At 43.2% G+C, this 14,646-nt stretch overlaps 1 protein-coding gene across 1 annotated transcript in view; it reads left to right on the top strand.

The window, feature by feature from the left end:
• RPA1 (replication protein A1) overlaps window positions 1–11,810 on the top strand; it is a gene marked incomplete at both ends in the record, with an annotated part of 74,754 nt that extends 62,944 nt beyond the window's left edge. Inside the window, 3 exons of the mRNA XM_080714214.1 lie at window positions 2,276–2,383; window positions 9,925–10,011; window positions 11,706–11,810. Coding sequence (XP_080570340.1) covers window positions 2,276–2,383; window positions 9,925–10,011; window positions 11,706–11,810 — 300 coding nt within the window. The remainder of the gene's footprint in view (window positions 1–2,275; window positions 2,384–9,924; window positions 10,012–11,705) is intronic.
• Window positions 11,811–14,646: the final 2,836 nt, after the last annotated feature.

The following is a 14,646-nucleotide window of genomic DNA, read 5'->3' as shown; positions in this document are numbered from 1 at the left end:
GCAGTACTGGGAATGGAATCCAGGGGCATTTTACCTCTGAGCTACACCCTCAGCCCTATTATTCTTTATTTTGAAACAGTCTCACTAAGTTGCAAATAGCCTCACTAAGTAGAAGCTGAGGCTGTCCTCAAACCCCGATCCTCTTGTCTCAACCTCCCAAATGCTGGGATTACAAGCGTGAGCTACCATGCCTGGCTCCCTTTTTTATTTTGAAACAGGTACTCAGTAAGTTGCTGAAGGCTTTGCTAAATTGCTGGGGCTGGCCTGAAACCTGTGATCCTCCTGTCTCAGCCTCCCAACTACTGGGATTACAGATGTACGGCACCATAGTCAGCTTGATACTTTTTCATTCATCATAACAGTCTATATTAAAAGCTCCTTAGTATCAAAATACTTTTTGTTCTTATGTGTGTGTGATGCTGGGTATTGAACCCAGGGGCATTCTACCTCCAGACTACACCCCAGCCTTTTTTTATTTGGAAATCGAGTTTTGCTAATTTTCTGGCTGCGAACCTGTGATCCTCCTGTCTCCACCTCCCAAGTACTAGGATTACAGGCTCAAGATGCTCAGTTGCTTGTCTGTGCTGCTGAATGGGTTGAGAGTTAGCAAGGCCCATAGCACAGGCTCTGAAATTGTCCTTGTGGCTCACTGCTGACTTGGAACCACTCCCTAGAGGCTTTCCTTCTGACCAGAGAATGCAACATTTAAAATGCAGAGTATTCTCCAAACGTAGTAGTGCACACTTGTAATCCCAATACTTGGGAGGCTGAGACAGGAGGATTGCAGGTTTGCAGCCAGCCTCAGCTACTTAGTGAGACACTCCACAACTTAGTGAGACCCTGTTTCAAAATAAAGGGTAAAAAAATAGGGATGGGGGTATAGCTCGGAGAGGAATGCCTCTGGGTTCAATCCCCAGTACTGAAATAAATTAAATAAATAAATAAATAAATAAATAAATAAATAAATAAATAAAATGCAGAGGCCTGCTGGGTACCATGGTACACGCCTCTTATCCCAGTATTTGGGAGACTGAGACAGGCAAGCAAATTCAAAGCCAGCCTGTACAGCTTAGTGAGACACAGTTTCAAAGTTAAAGACAATAGTGAAAAAAGGAATGCGTGTTCAGTTGTAAAGTACCCCTGGGTTGATCTCCAGTACCACAAAATAAATAAGCCGGCACAGTGGTGTGGACCTGTGATCCTAATACTAGGGAGCTAATGCTTCTGAGACCTTCAGAATTCTAGTGAGACTGTTTCCAAATAAAATAGGGCTGGAGGTGTGGCTGGGAGGTAGAATGCCCCTGGGTTTAATCTCTAGCACCACAAAATATATACATACTTACAAACAGTGCAGAGAACTACCCTATTAGAGGCCTATTCAAAACCTTAGTCGAAAGAACATTGCATTTGGAAAGGAACTAGGTCTGATGTGCCTGGATCCTACATTGCAGGAAACTAGATGAGCATTATCTACACAGAGATCTGAAATCACATAACATATTGTGATTCAGACTACATTTTAGACTTTTCTCTATGATATATTTCACAGATTTTAGAAAAAATATAGTACAGGCCAGGCCATGGTAGTACATGCCTATAATCTTGGTATGTGGGAGGCTGAGTCAAGAGGATCACAGATCTAAAGCCAACCTTTGCAATTTAGTAAGAACTTGTTTCAAAATAAAACATAAATAAGGATGGGGGCATAGCTCAGAGGTAGATGCCCCTGGGTTCAATGTCGGATACCGGAAAGAAAAGAAACAATATAGTACAGGTGCCCCTCAGCCTCAGCTGGGTTATATCCTGATACAAACTCACTGTAAGTTGAAAATTAGTACATCTACCGAATATCATAGCTTAGCCTACCTTTTTTTTTTTTTTTTTTTTTTTTGTGGTACTGGGGTTCCTGGAAACCCTTCTACCTCCAGGCTACACTCCCAGACCTATTTTTATATTTTTATTTGGAAACGGTCTCTTAAGCCAGCAAGGCTAGCTTCGAACCTGCGCGATCCTCCTGTCTCCACCTCCCAAGCGCAGGGATTACAAGCGAGCGCCACCACGCCCAGCCTGCTTAGCCTATTTTAAGCGTGCCCAGAACACTTAAAAAGTGGAAAGTTGGTAAGCCAGACCACCCCATCATAAGCCAGAAACTGTATGTATGGTAATATTTTTTTCTTTGGCAATTGTTTTAACAAGTGGGAAAAGTTAATCTTCCATATTCTTTAGTATGTCTTTTATTATTTCTTTACTGAAATAATAGAGTTGTGTTTTTTAGGCAAATATTGCAGATTTTCAAGAAAATCAGTGGGTGACTTGTTTCCAGGAGTCTGCTGAAGCTATCCTCGGACAGAACGCTGCTTATCTTGGAGAATTAAAAGAGAAGGTGAGCCACAGACTTTTATTACGGCTGTAATAAGTTCTCGTGCTGTAATACTGAGCCCATTTTTGCTGTTTGTTTTTTTTTTTTAATTTTGGTTTGCTTCTTTTGGGTATTCATAGTTTCTCTGTCCAGTGATTATTTGATTGTGCGTCTGATTTCTAAGTTTGTCTATTTGAGATGTAATTAACAATGAAGGAGTGAAGTCAAGTATAACAAAGCTCTGAACTACAGCACTTTCAGCCGAGCATAGTGATGCGCACTTGCAATTTGAGGACAGTCTCAGCAAGTACTGAGACTCATCACCCTATTGAGTCCCTGTTTGAGAATAAAAATAAAGCAGGGCTGGGGCAGCTCAGATATAGAATGCCCCTGGGTTCAGTCTCCAGCACCACAAAAAATAAATAAAGCACTTTAAGCAGAGCATAGTGGCAAATGCCTATAATCTCAGGACTTGGGAGGCTGAGAGGGGAGGATCGCGGTTCGCGGGCAGCCTCAGCTACTTAGTGAGGCAGGGTTGTAGCTCAGAGGTTGAATGCCCTTGGGCTCCATCCCCGCCCCCCGCAAAATAAATAAATAAAATAGGGATGGGGTGTGATCTGCAAGTAGAAGGACCCTGAGTTCCAATCCCAGAACCACAAAAATAAACAAAGCACTTTACAGGTATAAACCTCCAGGGGTTTTGTTTTGTTTTTATACTGGGGATGGAACCCAGGGGCTTTCTACCTACGGACTACATTCCCAGACCTATTTTATATTTTATTAGGAAACAGGGTCTCACTAAGTAAATGGGTCTGGCTTCGAACCTGCGCGATCCTCCTGTCTCAGCCTCCCAAATACTGGGATTCCAAGCGTGCGCCACCACGCCCGGCTTAAACCCATTGTTCTGTCCTTAGTATATCAGGGCTTTTGTGTCCCTTTTTGTGTGTGTGGCACTGGGGATTGAACCCAAGGGCATTCTACCATTGAGCAATACCCCAACCCATTTTATTTTTTTATTTTGAAACGGGGTTCTGCTAAATTAGTGAGGTTGGCCTCAAACCTGTAATCCTCCTCTCTCAGCCTCCCAAGTACTAAGATTACAGGTATGTAGCACCATGCCTGAGTTTGCCTCCTGTCTCTCAAGATCAGAAAGGTGCCAGCTGTGGTTGTGCAATTGGGAGTCTTGGGTCAGGAGGATCACACATTTGAGGACAACCTCAATGACATAGCGAGACTCTTAAGCAACCTACAAGACCTTTACTTTTTAAAAATTTTTTTTCTTTGTGGTACTGGAGATTGAGCCTGGTGGCATTCTACCTCTGAGCTACACCCTCAAACACAGTCTTGCAAGGTTAATAAGCGTCTCACTACTTGCTGAGGCTGTCCTCAAACCTGTGATCCTGCTGTCCTTGAACAGCAATCCTCCTGTCTCAGCCTCCCAAAATCTGGGATTACAGGTGTGTGCCACCACACCTGGCTAAAGCAAAAAAAAAATTTTAATAACTGGGGATGTAGTTCAGAGGCAGAATGCTCCTGGGTTCAATCCCCAGCAGCACCCCCCAAAAAAAGACCTGAATGGTGTCTTCTGAAATAACCCAAAATTTAGGTGTACCTAAAAGGTGAGTCAACTCCTAGTTTAAATAAACATAATAGAAGATACTTGCTATTTTAGATTGCCAGATGCTATTCTTTGTTCATTTGAGGGTTTTTTGTTTGTTTTTGCATTATTGAGGACTGAACCCTCTAGAGATATTTTACTTTCAAGTGAAACCACCAGCCTTTTTTTTTTTTTTTTTTTTTTCCCCTTAGTCTTGGGGATGAAACCCAGAGGCTTTCTACCCTCAGGCTACACTCCCAGACCTATTTTCTATATTTTCTATTTTATTTGGAAAGAAACAGGGTCTCACTAAGTTGCTGAGAGCCTCACTCAGTAGCTGAGGCTGGCTTCGAACCTGCACAATTCTGTCTCAGCCTCCCAAGTGCTGGGATTACAAGCGTGCTCCACCATACCTGGCTCCTTTTTTTTTTTTTTTTTTTTTTTTTTGGTGGTGGTGGTGGTGGTGGTGGGATTCCTGGAAACCCTTCTACCTCTGGGCTACACTCCCAGACCTATTTTTATGCTTCTTTATTTGGAAGCAGGGTTTCTTAAACCAGCACAGCTGGCTTCAAACCTGTGCAATCCTCCTGGCTCCGCCTCCCAAGTGTTGGGATTACAAGCGTGCACCACCATGCCTGGCTCCGGCTCCATTTTTTATTTTGAAACATGGTCTTGTTAAGTTACTAAGGCTGGCCTCAAACCTGTGATTCTCTTTTCTGAGCCTCCCAAGTATTGGGATTATAAGCATGTGCCTCCAACCTAGAGGCAGTTAGATGCAGTTCTTTAGCCAGGCACAGTGATGCATGGCTGTAATTTCAGTACTTGAGAGGCTGAGACAAGAAAATCACAGGCTTGAAGCCAACCTCACCATCTTAGGCAGACCCTCAGAAACTTAGGAAGATCCTGTGTTTTTTGTTTGTTTGTTTGTTTTGTTTTGTTTGTTTTTGTTTCTTTGTTTTTTGAGAGTCTGGGCATGGAACCCAGGGGCATTCGACCTCCGAGCTGTACCCCCCTGCCCTATTTTGTTTTGTTTTGTTTTGTTTTGTTGGTACTGAGGTTTCTGGAAGCCCTTCTACCTCAGGGCTACACTCCCAGACCTATTTTTTATAATTTTATTTGGAAACAGGGTCTCTTAAACCAGCACTGCTGGCTTCGAACCTGCACGATCCTCCTGTCTCCGCCTCCCAAACGCGGGGATTACAAGCGTGCGCCACCACGCCCGGCCCTGCCCTGTTTTTGATTCTTTATTTTGAAATGGTTTCGGTCTCACTAAGTTGTGAGGGCCTCACTAAGTAGCTGAGGCTGTCTGCAAACCGCTATTTTTCGGTCTCGGCCTCCTGAGTGTTGGGATTACAAGTGTGCACCATCACACCCGGTCCCATCCCTGGTTTTTAGTCTTTACTTCGAAACAGGGTCTCACTAAGTTGCTGAGGCTGGCCTTGAATCTGTGATCTTCCTGCCTCAGCCTCCCTAGTACCAGGATTACAATCGTGCTCCACCACGCCCAGCTGCCAGACTGTTTCAAAAAGAAAATTTTACCCGTTTTTATAAATTTGCATTTTTACATATTAGGTTTATTTAATACAGAGTAGATTGTTAATTATGCTACGCTTAGGAAAATAGTTGCTTAGATAAAACATATAAAAAACAAAAAAGAAAGAAAGAAAGAAGGAAAGAAAGAAAGAAAGAAAGAGAAAGAAAGAACAAACAATAAGCCAGGTGCAGTAGTTACACACCTATAATCCCAGTACTTGGGAGGCTGAGACAGGAGGATCACAGGTTCGAGGCCAGCCTCAGCTACTTAGGGAGGTCTTTCATAACTTAGTGAAACCCTGTTTCAAAACAAAGAATAAAAAATCGGGCTGGGAGTGTAGCTCAGAGGTAGAATGCCCCTGGGTTGCATCCTCAGTAACATGCACCAAAAAAGGACTGGGAATGTAGCTCAGTTGTAGAATGCTCTGGTTCATCAGACACACACACACACACACACACACACACACACACACAGGAATAAAAGCAATAATAAAAGCTGTGTTCTCTTGTGTGTAGAGGTGGCACTGGCAACTGGACTCAGAGGCATTCTACCTTAATCTGCTCTCCAGCCCTGTTTTATTTTTATTTGGAAGCAGTCTCAGGTTGCTGAGAGTCTCACTATTTGCTGAGACTGTCCTCAAACCTGGGATCCTCTCATCTCAGCCTCCCACGTACTGGGGTTAGAGGCGTGTGCCACCACACGCCAGCTAAAAGCCTTGTTTTCTAGACCATAAAAATTGGCATTGTCCACCAGGCGCGGTGGCGCACGCTTGTAATCCCCGCACTTGGGAGGCGGAGACAGGAGGATCGCGCAGGTTCGAAGCCAGCCATGCTGGCTTAAGAGACCCTGTTTCCAAATAAAAATATAAAATAGGTCTGAGAGTGTAGCCCAAGAAGGGTTCTATCCCCAGTACCACCAAAAAAAAATTGGCATCGTCCAAGTGCAGTGTCATATGCCTGAGATCCCAGTATTTATAAGGTCTGATGCAGGAGGATTGAATGTTAGAAGCTAGTCTCAACAATTTAGCAAGACCCCATTTCAATATTAATAAAAGGCGAGGGGTGTAACTTGGAGGTAGAGTGCTCCTGGTTCAATCTCCAGTGCAAAAAAACAACTTGGCATCCATCTGTATATACATGGTGTTATTTTTCCCCTCCCCATTTTGCCTAGCTGGTTAGAATGCTTAGGTACTTTTTATTTTTTTTTTTTTTCCTTTTAATACTGGGGTTCCTTTTAATACCAGAGACAGAGACATTCTACCTCCAAGCCATACCCCTGGCCTTTTTTTTTTTTTTTTTTTTTTTTTTTTTTTTTTTTTTCTTTTTTTCTTTTTTTCCTGGTACTGGGGTAGGGCTCAGGGCCTTTCTACCCCTGGGTTACACTCCCAGACCTATTTTATATTTTATTTCAAAACAGTGTCTCACTCTTTCACCATACACAGCTAGCCCTTTTTTCTTTCTTTTTCTTTTTACTTTTTCTTTTCTTTCTTTCTGGTACTAGGGATGGAACACAGGAGCATTCTACCTTCAAGCTACACCCCCATCCCTATTTTTTAATTTTTGAAACAGAGTCTCGCTGAATTGCAAAGAGCCTCACTAAGTAGCTGAGGCTGTCCATGAACTGCAATCCTCCAGTCTTAGCCTCCCAAGTGCCACCACAAGTGTGTGCCACCACGCATGACTCCAGGCCCATTTATTTATTTATTTATTTATTTATTTTCTGTACCAGGGATAGAACCCAGAGGCATTTACCTCCAAGCTACACCCCCAACCCTATTTTGTATTCTTTATTTTTGAAGCAGGGTCTCACTAAGTTGTGGAGGGCCTAAGTAGCTGAGGCTGTCTGCGAACTGCAATCCTCCTCTCTCAGCCTCTCGAATGCTGGGATTACAAACTTGCACCATCACGCCCGACTCACAACCTCTTTTTTAATTTGTCCATGCAATCTTTAAAAACAGTCCCAAGTCTTTTTACAGAAATAACTGGAATTACCTTTAAAGTGTGATATTATCTTTTATCTGTTTTGCCTGGTCCTCTATTTTCATATCAGATCTTAAAGTTCCAGAGAGCCTTCAGGATTCTTTATGAGCTTTTTATATTTGACTTTATTTCTGGTGAATGAGGACATATAGAACTCTTCCCTCAGGAACTGTTGTATTTTCTCTCTCTTTTTGACAGTACTAGGGATGGAATACAGGGCCTCATGCATGCTAAGAAAATGCCCTAATTTTTTTTACTTTTGAGACAGGGTCACACTAAATTTCTGAGGCTGGCCTGGGATTAATGGTCCCCGTTTTAGGAGTTGAGATTACAGGTGCAGGCTGCCACAGTGGGCTATAGAACCATGGTATTCTTGGACTATGTGTCCATGTTTTGTCTAATCTGGAAGAATAATAGCAGCTGGCATAGTTTTCTGAAGGTTTAACGCATTGTTTTACTTATATATTGAAAAGTCCAAGTAACATTTACAAAAAGCAATCTGTATGGTAAAGCCTTTTCCATGTTCCATGTGGCTTGCAAAATACTCTGCTTATGTGAGTGTTTTTATGTGTGTGTGTATTACTGGAGTTTTAACCCAAGGACATTCTACCTCTGAGCTACACCCCCTTGCCCTATTTATTCATTTATTTATTTATTTATTTATGGTGCTTGGGATGGGACCCAAGGGCATTCATTCTACCTCTGGGCTACACTTCCCAAACCTGATATATATATATATATATATATATATATATATATATATATATATATATATATATATATATATATATATTTTTTTTTTTTTTTTTTTTTTTTTTTTTTTTTTGGTACTGGGGGTGTAACCCAGAGGCTTTCTACCTCCGGGCTATACTCCCAAACCCTTTTTATATTTTATTTGGAAACAGGGTCTCACTAAGTTGCTGAAAGCCTCACTAAGTAGGTGAGGCTGGCTTCGAACCCTTGCGATCCTCCTGTCTCAGCCTCCCAAGTGCGGGGATTACAAGTGTGCGCCACCACGCCCGGCTCTGTTTTATATTTTATTTGGGAAAAGGGTCTCACTAAGTTGCTGAGAGCCTCACTAAGTAACTGAGGCTGGCTTCGAACCTGTGCAATCCTCCTGTCTCAGCCTCCCAAGTACCAGGACTACAAGTGTGTGCCACTATGCCCAGCTTGAGCTTTTATATTTATATAGTTTATAAGTTTATTTGATGTGTCTTTATATAAAATACAATCTTTAGTTCCTCTTACTTTACCAGAAATTTCTTTTCAAATAAAAAAACTCAAGTAGTAACTAAGGAATGCAAACAAGAGAGAGGACTGTTTTCAGACCTCTTAGACCTTTGCCTGTTCCTTACCTGTCTTCTCTGCTTGCTCACCAAATAAATAGCAATTCATATAGATGCTGAAGTAATGAAATACATGACATTTTGAACTTTCCTTCTGAGTATTTTTCCACCCAGTTAGTTGATGATGAGTATGCTGAGCCTCAGATTTATGTCATGCACACACTTGTAATCCTAGTACTTAGGAGGCTGAGACAGGAGGATCACTGTTCACAGACGAACTCAGCTACTTAGAGGCCCTCTGCAACTCAGTGAGACCCTGTTTCAAAATAAAGAACAAAAAATAGAGCTGGGGATGTAGCTTGGAGGTAGAATGCCCCTGGTTCCATTCCCAGTACTAAAGGAAAAAAAAAAAAAGATCTATGTCATTGCATTTAAAATCTTAGAAATGTATTTCCTAACATTACTATTAATTTTTTGTGAGAGGTAAAACACACATCAAATTTACCATTGTAAGCCGGGCATGGTGGCGCATGCTTGTAATCCCCGCATTTGGGAGGCGGAGACAGGAGGATCACACAGGTTCGAAGCCAGCCTCCACTGGCTTAAGAGACCCTGTTTCCAAATAAAAAATATAAAATAGGTCTGGGAGTGTAGCCTGGAGATAGAAGGCCCTGGGTTCCATCCCCAGTTCCACCAAAAAATAAAAATAAAAATAAAAAAAGTCTTATGGAGCAAGGTACATTGGCACACTCAGTATTATCCCAGCTATTAGAAAGACTTGAGACGGGAGGATCATAGGCTCAAGGCCAGTGAGGGAAAATGAGTAAGGCCCTGTCTTAAAGGGCTGGGATGTAAGTCAGATGCCCTTCGTTTCTGTCCTCAGTGTTGGGGGCGGGGGAGACATAACCGCCGGGCGCCATGGTGCATGCTGGTCTGTAATCTAAGTGCTTGAGAGTCTAAGACAGGATCACAGGCCTAAAACCAGCCTCAGCAACTCAGGCTCACAGTATAGCAAGACCCTGTTTCCAAATAAAAGTAAATAAGCCTGAGGGTATAACTTGGAGGTAAAATGCCCCAGGGCTCAATCCCTAGCACCATAAGAAACTAAAAATCTTATGAATTTTTCCAAGTAGTTTCCATACGTAAAGTTTTTGTGTTTATTTTGACAGAACGAGCAGGCTTTTGAAGAAGTTTTCCAGAATGCCAACTTTAGATCTTTCACATTCAGAATCAGGGTCAAACTGGAGACCTACAATGTAAGTGGTCATGGGGCCAGGGCTTGGGTGGGTGTGGGGTGACAGTGACTGCTGGTGGCCGAGTCACCAGGCAGCCCCTCAGGCCGCGGCGCGTCACCTCCATCCTCAGCTGAGGAATGGACAGTGAGAAAAATGTATTAGGGCTTTTCCATTAAAACCTGTGTGGTTTGGGTTCTAAAAATCAAAATATGAATCATGCATGATGGCACATGCCTATAATCACTTGGGGAGGCTGAGACAGGGAGATCACAGATTAGAAATCAGCCTCGCCAATTTAAAGAGTTTCTCAGCAATCTAGCAAGACCCTGTTTCAAAAATTTTCCCTTTTTTTTTTTTTTTTTTTTTTTGGTGGTACTGGGGTTCCTGGAAGCCCTTCTACCTCCGGGCTACACTCCCAGAGTTTTTTGTTTGTTGTTTTTTTGTTTTTTGTTTTTTTTTTTGAAACAGGGTCTCCTAAGCCAGCGCACATGGCTGGCTTCGAACCTGCGCGATCCTCCTGTCTCTGCCTCCCAAGCGCGGGGATTACAAGCGTGCGCCGCCACGCCCGGCGAGACGCTGTTTTAAAATAAAGAATTAAAAAAAAAAAATAGGGCAGGGGGTGTAGCTCAGAGGTTGAATGCCCCTGGATTCCAGACCCATAAAAATAAAATTAAATAAATAAATATAAAATTTTAAGAAAATTAAAGAAAGACCACATTATTTAACCTTGAACATTCCTTAAATTGCCCGTTATATAGTTGTGTACCATAATAAAGCATATGCTGGTCTGCATCCTTTATACGTATCATCTCACTTGAACCTTACGGCAGCCTCCGTGTCATAACTACTGTACCCCGTGTTACCAGCGAAAGGATGTGGGCATACAGAGAGTGAGTCTCTGGCCTGAAGTCTTGTGCTGGGAATCAGCAGAGCTAAGATTCTAGCCCAGGAAGCCTTATCCCAAGCTGTGCTCTTAACCACGCCTGTCAATATCAGTACTCTTAAAATCACTGAGCATCAGCACTGCGATAAACACTTGCTCGACCTTTACACGGTCTCTGGGCACTGCCCTGTTCTGCCTCTGAAGGCCCCACTCAGTCCCTGGCAGTGAGCTCACACGTGAGCAGGGGAGCTGCCAGCACCTCTGCCGGCTGCAGGGTTTGCTCTTCTGTGTTGTCATCAGACCTTAGTGCTAGGCCCTGTTGTCCTGGTATTACTCAAAGAAAGCGCAGTGCCAGAGGCCACCTTGCCCAGATCTGAGGCGGTACCCTCGCAGGTCCCTCTCTGCTGAAGGTGCCTTTTCTTTGACAGCATCTCAGCTTTTCTTGAGATGTAAGTCAACTCTCAGAACTAGCTGTTTGGCTTCAGGCAAGTTACTGATCCTCTCTGTGCTCCTGTTTGCCTTTCTGTAAAGAGAAGAGACTAGAGGTGCCCTTCAAAGTCCAGTCCACCAGGAGTCAGGTGTCTGGGTGTTGGGAGCCTGTGAACAGGAGGGAGAGGGCCTGGGAGAGAGGGGGTTCTGGGTACTGCCCCAGCCCCAGGAGTTCTGGGCTGGGCTCTTGCTCACACATGCTCTGTGGGAGTTACTGAACTCTGAACCCAGTGTGTCTGTTTCCTCCTGCTGGGCTTATTGAAACCACTGAAGCAAAGAGGGTTATCACCACCCTCCATGCTGGGGCTTCTGTCGCTCACAAACTGCTTTTTTCTATTCAAAGGACGAGTCTCGAATTAAGGCCACCGTGATGGACGTGAAGCCCGTGGACTACAGAGACTACGGCAGAAGGCTGATCATGAACATCAGGAGAAATGCAATGATGTAGCAGTGGTGCTGATTGGGCAGAAGTTTGAAAATAGCTGAAATGGAGTTCACACATGCACGCGCGCGCACACACACACACACACACACACACACGTGACAGTACTGCATCATCTGTGTGTGCAGAGCGCTTCTGGTGGACTGGCAGTTTCCCCTGTAAGATTTCATTATTTTCAAGCAGCAATTATGTCACAAATAATTGACCCTAACTCTGCCGATAGTGAAATAAATTATGTCACTTGGGTTTTGCATCTCCAGTGATGACACCTCTACCACTCAGGTTCTTCCTGAAAGGAGCAGAAACATGGTGGTAGGGAAGGCAGTGTGTCTTCCTGGAATTCAAAGCCTCCGCCTTTGTAGAAGTGCCACGTCGTTTTTAATGCTTGCAGTGGCAGTAGGGTAGAATTATTAATCAAAGGCATATCTTTATATCTGAAGACGATCCTTCCTTCAGGGTTTAATAGATTTAATAGACTGAGTCAGATGGGTCTGATATTAATCAAAATTGTCTCTTCTGAGGACGGCTGATAAGCATTGACTTGCCGTCCCCTAGGGACATCCAGGCAACTACAAAGCGTTGCTTGAGTTTCACTTCAATTAATGTTGCATTTTGGTTGGTAACCACACACTGCTTCTACCTGTACATATTTCTTGTATTTGTACATTTCGTTTCTTGATTAAAGCTATGTTAATTAGGATTTTGAAGGGAGAAGCTTTTTGTTTCCCTAGCTTTGTTTTAATAAACAGTATATTCTTTGCATGTGAATACTACTTTCTTTGACTGCAAAGGGTTCTTTTGACTGGAAAGCAATTAATTAGCCTTCATAATAAATGTTCACTTGGGACAGATGTTAACTCATTACAAACTCAGAGATTAGTCCAAGGCCCACAGACCATTCTTCCTAATGTTTGCAACCCTGAAATGCATCTTTAAAAGAACAAAAACACAAAATGAAAAAAGCCATTGTGCCTGAGAATGATGATCCGGCACTTTGGGATTTTATTGATGTTTACACAGTAGTCTAACACCAACCGGGCTTTGAAATGTGTATAGACAGTGAGCGAGTAAGAAAACAATCATTATGCTACTGAGCTTTTCAGTCAGCAAGAACATGCCTTGCTCTGTGTGTTCCTAATCATACTAATTATCCATCCGGTTGCTGCAGCCCAGCTTGGCATGTGCAGCATCTCCCAACGCCCAGGCAGTGTTGCCGTTGGCCTGCAGCTGCGGGCTCTGGCTTTTCGTTTGTGCTCACAGCATGTGGAGGTTTTGTGGAGCCAGAGTGCTGCCGTCCTGTCTGCTCCATCCTTAGCTGTCCTTTTCTGGGAGGACCCAGCCAGCCCGACTGGATGACTCCCGCGGCCAGGGACACAGATGTACTTTCTCCCAGGCCCACTGATTGTGGAAACATGTTTCTCTTCACCTGGCCCCAGACTCAGGACATGGGAATTGGGTCACACTTGATTCTTTGAGGCTGCCCCAGTTCTTTGAAGCTCTTTTCTAGCTGACCCTGCTTATCAAGCATTGACTAGAAAATTACCATCTTCAGCGCTGCTTGGGATTGACAAATTGTGGGTTGAGGATGGTAATCCATTTCGGTCCAGTAGCCAGTCTTTTATATCTACTACTTCCAGCGTCCTTTCCCCTCCCCAGCATGTATCTGCTCAGTGAGGAGTCCCGACCAGCACTTCCAGGATTCCTGGAGACGGCTGGACCAGTCTCCACTTCGTCAGTGGCAGGTGTGAGGAAACCTGCACACCTATGCGGATGTGATCAGAAATCCAGGGGGAGAGGGAGGGAGGGGCGGGGAGAGGGAGGGAGGGGCGGAGGGAGGAGTTGGCTCCTGGAGGGAAGATGCTTAACAGATTTCCCTACTAAAAAATCAGATCACCAGCAGAGCAGCCTCGAAAATTGGCTCCACTGTTATGCTTTTAAGAGATTTAGGTCCCAGAGGGTTGCCTAAGTAGATTCTGGCCCACGGTTCTTAGAATTCTCTTGGATATAGTTTACCTCGAAAGGCTGTTCATGTTGTTCTATTTCTTATCTTTCACTTAAGAGATCAATGTTTATTTTGTGGACACCATGACATCAGCGTTAAGCAATTAGGAGAAAAAAATCTAATAATTTTGCCTTTATTTTAAATGATTTTTAATTCCCTCTAGTCTCATTGTAAAATAGAAAATAAATAAATATGTAGTTAATTTGATTTCTGTCCATATTTTCAGTGTTTGATGCTTTCCATTAAAGCTCTGCTAATCTCTAGTGTGCCATTCTGACTTTTTTGAACTGTGGGGTCAAAACTACCCCTTCCCTCCCCCTCTTTTTTTTCTGAGTGGCCTGTCTTCAAAAAGTACAAATAATATTGATCATAGTATTTAATACACTAATGAAACCCATGGATATTGACTTCATAATTAATGTACTGTCTAAAAGTGAGGCTTGGCAGCCCTGTACATAAAGGTTTATATTGACTTGTGTTTCTTTGGTGATGCACCTGCCAAGGTTTTATTTATAGAAAACGAAACAAGTTGCTCAGCCTTTCCTCCTCTGCGCTTGTTAGGAGGCCACTGGTCCCCTAGTAAATTGATTGTTTCCTTGTCTCAAAGAGTGAGTTTCTTTTTTTAACCCTCCACCTTTTTACATGGCTTGGTAGCACTTAGTCTTATAATCCACTCTGGAGGGAGAATTTTGGCTTTTACAAACACCTTTGGAAATAATTGTGTTCTCAAAAAGAATAGAGTTTTTGGTGTTTTATTTTTACTTGTTGAGGAACCTTAACCAAGTGAGTTTATTACTAAGCCGATGTTGACCTTTGTTGATGCTTGTTAAAGGATTAAAA

The sequence above is a fragment of the Muscardinus avellanarius genome (genome assembly GCF_963383645.1).
Source record: "Muscardinus avellanarius genome assembly, chromosome: 16".
NCBI lineage: Eukaryota > Metazoa > Chordata > Mammalia > Rodentia > Gliridae > Muscardinus > Muscardinus avellanarius.
Note: the sequence above shows the minus strand (reverse complement) of the source record. Positions and strands in the feature narration are given on the sequence as shown.